The 7,267-nt window shown below is 33.6% G+C and overlaps 1 protein-coding gene across 2 annotated transcripts; it reads right to left on the bottom strand.

Annotated features, from left to right (window-relative positions):
• Positions 1 to 2,859: 2,859 nt before the first annotated feature.
• On the bottom strand, positions 2,860 to 6,217 carry LOC125196898 (uncharacterized). Of its 2 annotated transcripts, none has more exons than XM_048095558.2 (4): positions 6,049 to 6,217; positions 4,516 to 5,710; positions 4,325 to 4,356; positions 2,860 to 3,842 (listed from the first exon to the last, which is right to left on the bottom strand). In XM_048095558.2, the coding sequence occupies exons 2-4, from the start codon at positions 5,669 to 5,671 to the stop codon at positions 3,099 to 3,101; spliced, it is 1,932 nt and encodes a 643-aa protein (XP_047951515.2). In that variant the 5' UTR covers positions 5,672 to 5,710; positions 6,049 to 6,217; the 3' UTR covers positions 2,860 to 3,098. The 2 variants fall into 2 exon arrangements, with proteins under 2 accessions (XP_047951515.2, XP_047951516.2); XM_048095559.2 differs by having other exon boundaries at positions 4,516 to 5,646.
• Positions 6,218 to 7,267: the final 1,050 nt, after the last annotated feature.

Raw genomic sequence — 7,267 nt, 5'->3', positions numbered from 1 at the left:
AACTGAATTCTTTCTAAACTAAACTGTACCAATAAAACAAAACTCTAACATCAAAACAAAACAACTAAGTGAGTATAAATAAATAGCTCCCACTACAACAACTGTCCAACTGGATTAAGATCTCTCCTTTAGAAGTTGCATTGTTATCTAAGTCATTGTCCTTCTTTAGAAGAGGTCAATCCGACTTACAGTGCGTCTTCAATTTGCCTTTTCACCTAATTTATATTGTCTTTCTTGCTTTCAGCAGACATTGATGACAATTTAGCTCTTCCCTCTTTCCATTGCTAGTCTTCTGTTCTATTGAACTAAGACATAGGAAAGATGCAGCTTTAAGGAATTTGCCATCTATCATGTTATCTTACTCTATTAATAATAAAGTGTATTGTAGAAGTCTTCCAACTTTTAAGTAACAACCTGCATACTATCACTTCCTATTACATTTGATGAAGAACATAGTGTAGTAGAAACTATTTGAGTAACTGAATCAGAATATTCCTCAAAATATTCTATCTCTCGTGGATATTCCAATAGAATCTGGACATTGTCCTTATTGGATATTCCTTTTTCATCAATATAAACCAAGACGTGTCTTACTACTTAAAAGAAAATAGTTTGACCTTCTATCTCAAAGAACTTGTCTTACATGCATAAAATGCATTCTTGAACTTTCTTTATAGAATTTTGTCAAGGAAATAGAGGACATGAATTAGTGAATACAAACTTTAAGTTTTCAGCGGTGAGAATCTTATCCATTTACATTTCCAGTCTACATAATTTTGGCCTTTGAGTTTGATTTCTTTAAGGTTCGTAGACATTATTAAGAATTTGGCTGAGAAGAAATAAAACCATTTATCACATACTATGCTTGATGCATAATCGCAAACAACCACAAAACAATTTATGTATCTCGCAACTGCCAAAACCAAAATAAGTACGCCTCCAGGGAGGTCATACAAATTCAAATTCCAACAATTTCCTGGTCACAATACCGACGAATAGTCCAGAGACCACTAAGGTGGCATGGCCGCCAAATATTGCCTAAGCTTTTACCATAAATATTTGCATCTAGGAATTTCAGTTCTGTTTTGATACTCCTTCTAGGGAAGGTCGTACGCCACTGACAAAATTCCATAGCTATCTTATAAATATGTTTAATAAACATATGAACTTGCAATTTCATAGGATTATGGCTCCCACTAGGGTGGGTCGCGATAATATTAGAAACACGCTTCTAGTTTAAACAATTTACTATTAAGAAGTCTAATCTCATGAACTTACTATTTCGTAGGATTATTGCTCCCACTAAGGTGGGTCGCGATAATATTAGAAACTGTTTCATATATAGACCAATTTATGGAGACCATATACAACGCACTATTGTAATTATCGCTTAGTCATTTTGAACATGGTTTTTGCATAATTATCACATAAGCAGATAAGGCAGATTAATCCACTTATAATAGATAATCACCAAGTAAATAGATAAATCCATTTACTTCATGGTAATTAATCACACTGGATAATTATTGAAATTATTTAATAAATCTAGGGGGATTTAATTAAATAATTAATTCCTTATCTTATTCCAAAATAAAAATTTCGGAAGATAAATTTATCCTTGATAATGGTTATCCAAATTAATTTAGGATTTACCTAGATAGAATTTAATCTATCCTCTTAGGATTATTCTAGATTTTACATGGATAAAATCAAATCCTAAAACTCAAGATAAGACTGATCTTGGATTATTATTATCTAAATCATACCAGGATATTTCAGGATAAAAGCAAATTTCTCCAAATCCATAAGATAAAGATAAAATCCAATCATTCCAAGATTTAAAAAAAAATCTTAGATTATTTAGAATAAGAACCTAGAATATATCATATCTGTTAGGATTTATTCTAGATAAAATTACTTTTATCAAAATCCAATTAAATAAGGATTATCTTGTATTATCTTTATCCAAATTTATCTATGATATTTTCTAAATAGAAATAAATCTATTTATATCCATAAAATTAGGATAAACTAGAATTAATACTAATTCAACTTGGATTTGACTAGATGGAACTAAATCTATCTTAAATCCAAATGATAATACATTACTGGATTAATAATTGTCTAAATCTACTAAGATATATTCTAGATAGATATAAATCTATCAATATCTATAAGATAGAGATACACTTAATTATCTAAATCTAGTAGGATATTTTCTAAATAGAATTAATTCAATAAATATCCACAAGAAAAAGATAAACATGGATTTTAACTATCCAAATCTACTAAGATATATTCTAGATAGATATAAATCTATCAATATGTACAAGATATGGATAAACATAATTAAAATTGATCTTAGTCTATCTAGGATTTATTCATAAACAAACCATACTTTCTACTTTTTCTTTTGAAAATTCTAGTTACTCCCTCTTTTTCACTATGGTTGAGACATTTTTGTTTTGTTAAATGGAGGAAGAGAAAAGTAAAACATAGGAAAAAGTAGATATAAAAAAGTAGAAATTTGAATAAAGTAAACAGAATAAAGTAAGAAAGAAATTGAAGTATGAAAGGAAAAGTGAGTAAATTATACTCCCTCCGTCCCATAATAGATGTCACACTTTCCTTTTTAGTTTTTCACACGAAAGATGTCACATTTCCACTTTTGAAAAAAATTCACTATGACATTAATATAAATATAATATTTTCTCTCTCCACTTAACTCACAAAACAACTTCTCCTAAATCCTGTGCCAATCCTCAAGTGTGTCATCTATTATGGGGCGGAGGGGAATACCATATAAGGAAATGACTCAACTACGAAGAAACTCTCCCAAATGGAAAAACAATTCAACTATAATGGAATAGATGGAGTAGCTTTTACGAGAAGTGTCATTCATGTTTTCTCACCATTACACGGATTTTCGTTTATAGCCAGGTGGGATTCGGTCCAGCACGAGGCCATCATTTATGCACGATATTATGAAATTCGAATATCTCAAGCACTTTGATATGACAATGTAATATTCGAGTTAACTAACAAGGTTACGATCAGAATCAGTAACATCTGATAAATATGAAGACACAACCAACATATCATAACAAAGTCTTTGTGTTCCAAACAGTGTAAGATCCCTTATTCTGGAGCTCACATTGTTGAAAACAGGTGAGCACCTTCGCCATCAGCGCCATTGCCGCTATGCTCGGAAACTGCTCCTTTTCGAGTTTCTCCAATGCTAATTTTGAACCCTCTGGTTCTAAAACAGCTTCTGTTCCAGATTTTCTCTTGCTTTTTCTCCCTCCATTGTGCAGCAATCTTTGTATCCAAGCATGTGACAGCAGTAGCGCTTCGGCGTTGTCGTTTGGGTTCTCTATGAACCGGTCCGCGTCTAACTCAAAGCCCCTGATCTTCTCCGACAAAACTGATGTTTCGCCACGGTGCTTGCTTAGATTTGGTTTCGACCTTGTCATGATCCTTCTAGGAATGCTGTAGAAAAGCTTGCTCCTTCTCTCCTGGGGTGTGGTTGAAGCATAGTCTGGGCTCTTTCCACCTTGAATAGAAGAGTTTGAGCTCAGCTTGAGGCGCTTAAGCCATCTGCTGCCAGCATCTGCATGTGGAGATTCATCTAGGGTGAAATGGGACTTCACTTTGGGATGCTCGAGTAGCTCGTCTCTCTCCAGAGTGACAGTCTTTAACGAACTTGGGGACATATTTGGTGGTGAACTAGCTGCACCACCAGTTAAGGCAGGAAGCTCGATGTTGATATCGGGTAGCTCGCTATTCATCCATCGTTGTTCAAGTTTTCTATAGGAAACGTCATTTGACTCCATATTGAAGGCCTAAAACACGCCAGGCAACTGTTAGAGAGGCTTAAATGGCTCAAGAATTATGAATGAGGACCAATTTATAGACAGAACAGATATACACACAACAAGTAGAAGATCCTTAGCAAATATTACCATGTCATGCCATTTTGGAATAATTTTTATGTGAAAGCCATAGTACTTACCCATATGAATCATATGATGCAGATCTATGGAGCTGTGAGATAATTATTCAATTGTTTTCTTGCATAATGTAAAAGATGAGTTTTTAAGCATTTGAATTTGATACATGATATGTGTGCAACACGCATGCTATTATGCTAAAATGTTGAGCTTCTTACAGTGTTACATTGGCATAAAGAAGAAGAGTACCAGGCTATCAGCTCGTATATGTATCCAAATATATCACAAACAGGTAACTGGAAGCGTAACACCTCCAATATTCTTAATCAAACTAGCGAAGGCTAAATTTAGAGAAAGAACGTAAAAGGACACACCTTAGTTAATGTGGTTGAAGTAGAATTTGAAGCTGCGGGAGAGGAAAACAGAAAACATAAGAAAGAGGAAGCTTTGACAACAATATCATATCAATGATAGAAAAAGTCAGCCTGTGACAAATGCAAACTGCATATATATGTTGATAGATACTAATAAAAAATCAATTCAGATATGTGCAGCTAATTCATACCAGAATGCTGCAGGTTCTTTTTGTATCTCTCCTCTTTCAGAGAGTCCATATCCACAGAATCTGTCTCTGCTGATAATTCGTTCCTTATAGTAACCATAGAAGCCTTCACATCTCTAATGTTTTCTTTCACTTCACTATCTTTTAAACTGCTCACAGCCTGAAATGGTGGTACTTTTTGCGTATTATGACCAAGAAATGGAAATACGCTATGAAGGTCCTCAGAAAAATTTCCATTAACGTTAGTAATAACTCTTTTACTTCCAAATAGATCAGTTTCTTTGAATGCATAGACATGAGTCTTTTTTGTCATTAACATATCATGATTTGTTTGAGAAAACCTTGGAAAACCAGCAAGTGTTCCTCCTTGAACTTCCATGCCACTATCGATTCTCATTGTCCCCAAACCATGACCACATTTCTGTAACTTCAGGTGAGAGTAACAATCAATATGGCATTTTGCAGTTCCTTTTTCATCTGAAGAATTGGACTGACTTGGAAACAGTCTGACACCTGGACTCTTCTGCATCTTCGGAAACCAGACCCGGCTGATCATTGACAAGCAATGATCACATGAAATGCTCTCTCGCAAACATTCATCCGAGCTGTATTCTGATTTAGAGATGGATATCATTTTTTTTTCACAATGTAAATCAATTTGCCTGTGCTCAAAACATTGCCCATGCTTCAGCATTCTCATGTCAGCAGTTCTTTGTCTATAACAAATGGATGCTGCAGCTTTTCCCTTGTCATACTTGTCTGTTATAATGCCAAAGTCTTCTGCCGAAACATGAGATGATGACTCGACAAAACTTTCCTCCAAGGATTTCAACTTGGACAAGGCATCAGCATCTTGATCATCCAGATTACTGTCATTGCCTAAGCTTCTCCTACCTATTTTAATGAAATCATCACCGATATCAAGTGCTCTTTTCGTAGTCATTCCTCCGCTGGCAGACCATGAAGAATCCTCCACTTCCTTCGTTAAACCATCTTTCCTAGCAACATAGTCAAGTTCCTCGTTTCGAGAAGCATTGGGACTAGTAGATACTCCTCGTGTTTGCTTCCAATGAGCAAGCCAGAGAGATTGGTATGGTCGGACAGTTTGTTTGCTCCTCTCTTTAGCATTATTAACTGGTTGCACAGTTCCATTCAGCATGATGAGTTGGACTTACGAACGAGATCAAGCAATTTGGACCTAGCAAATAAGATTTAAAATAAAAATATATGTCTATTATCTAAAATTCAATAACTAAGATTTGGTACTAGCTCTTTCATCTAGAACCTCATTCATTTTTCACCTAAAAAAACTTCAATTATAGCTGAAATAACACCAGGTACCAAAAATTGATTGGGAAAAGGGAAATGGAAACATATATTAAGCGGATCAAGTCATCAAACCAAACAAAATAAAGTAAAACAGAACTACTCCTTGTGCAGAGATACAAATCAATAGTGTAAAATCATTTGAACAAAAATTAGGTTTAAAAAACAAACGAAATTCAAGATATTATCATTCCATAGTGCTCAACTCACCAGAATCATGGAAATCGCTTGCAGATGCGAAGAACAGTGTTATGCTGCTGAATTCGCAAACCAAAAAGAGGAACACCGATCTACCTCAGCAAAAATGAGCGATAAGAATTAAAGAGAAAACGCAGGGATCAGAAGATATGTGGTCAGAGAGAGAGAAATGTATACATATTGAGATAGTTATATTGCAGCCGAGCTGGCTTGCACTTTTTTAATGTAGGAGGCCCCATTTATCTCTTTTTTTTCTTTTCATAATTCACCATTAATTTTATTTTTTAAATATGAATATATCAAATCAGGGTACAACAACATTTTCATGATATTTTTGACACCCATAATAGAGGCTCAAACTTATGTCATTTTATAATTAGTTTCTTATTACCGAGGAATGATATGCTACATAATTTGTGTGAGCTCTTTATTTGAGCACCACTTTTGTTTGACACACGTTTAGCATTGTTCGTTTTGATTTATCTATTTAGTTTGACTCTAATACATTAAAAAATGTTATTACAATATTTAATTTCACAAAATTCATAAAAATCAAAGCTCGATTTGCTTGTTTTCTCTATGATTTCAAATAAATGAATAAAATAATAAATCAAGCTTTGATTTTTATGAATTTTGTGAAATTAAAAATTGCAATAATATTTTTTAATGTATTAAAATCAAACTAAATAGATAAATCGAAAAGAACAACACTAAACGTGTGTCAAACGAAAGTTGTGCTCACATAAGGAGCTCAAATAAGGTATGTAGTATATCATTCTGATCACATCCCTATATAAATTCGCGTCGTTTCAAAATTTCTATTTTTTAAAGAGAGAGATAATAAGTATATAGGAAAACGCTAGAACAATTTTAGCATATTCGAGCACATGGCATTCAAATTTTAGTTTTATTATTGTCATACTAGAGAGAATCAACGCAGCCATTAAGCCACTAAGCAACCCCAGTTGAAAAGGCTGAGTTCGATACTCGACAAGAAAAAGGAAAAATAACGAAGTAGTAATATGCAAACGCACGGTGATTTGCACATTAATATTTAGTTTCTTCATAATTTGTAAAATAATGTATTATTAAGAAAATACAAGAAAATATACAATCTATCGTTAAACTGTTTATTGTTGTACGTATATCATAATGCTCATTATATAGAAAAAAAAAATTATTGACTTGGTAACGGAGAAGGTACATTATATCACTTGAGGCATTATTTCTA

The sequence above is a fragment of the Salvia hispanica genome, chromosome 4, assembly GCF_029641045.1.
Source record: "Salvia hispanica isolate PSC_SH4W2 chromosome 4, Shi_PSC_v1, whole genome shotgun sequence".
Taxonomy (NCBI): domain Eukaryota; kingdom Viridiplantae; phylum Streptophyta; class Magnoliopsida; order Lamiales; family Lamiaceae; genus Salvia; species Salvia hispanica.
Note: the sequence above shows the minus strand (reverse complement) of the source record. Positions and strands in the feature narration are given on the sequence as shown.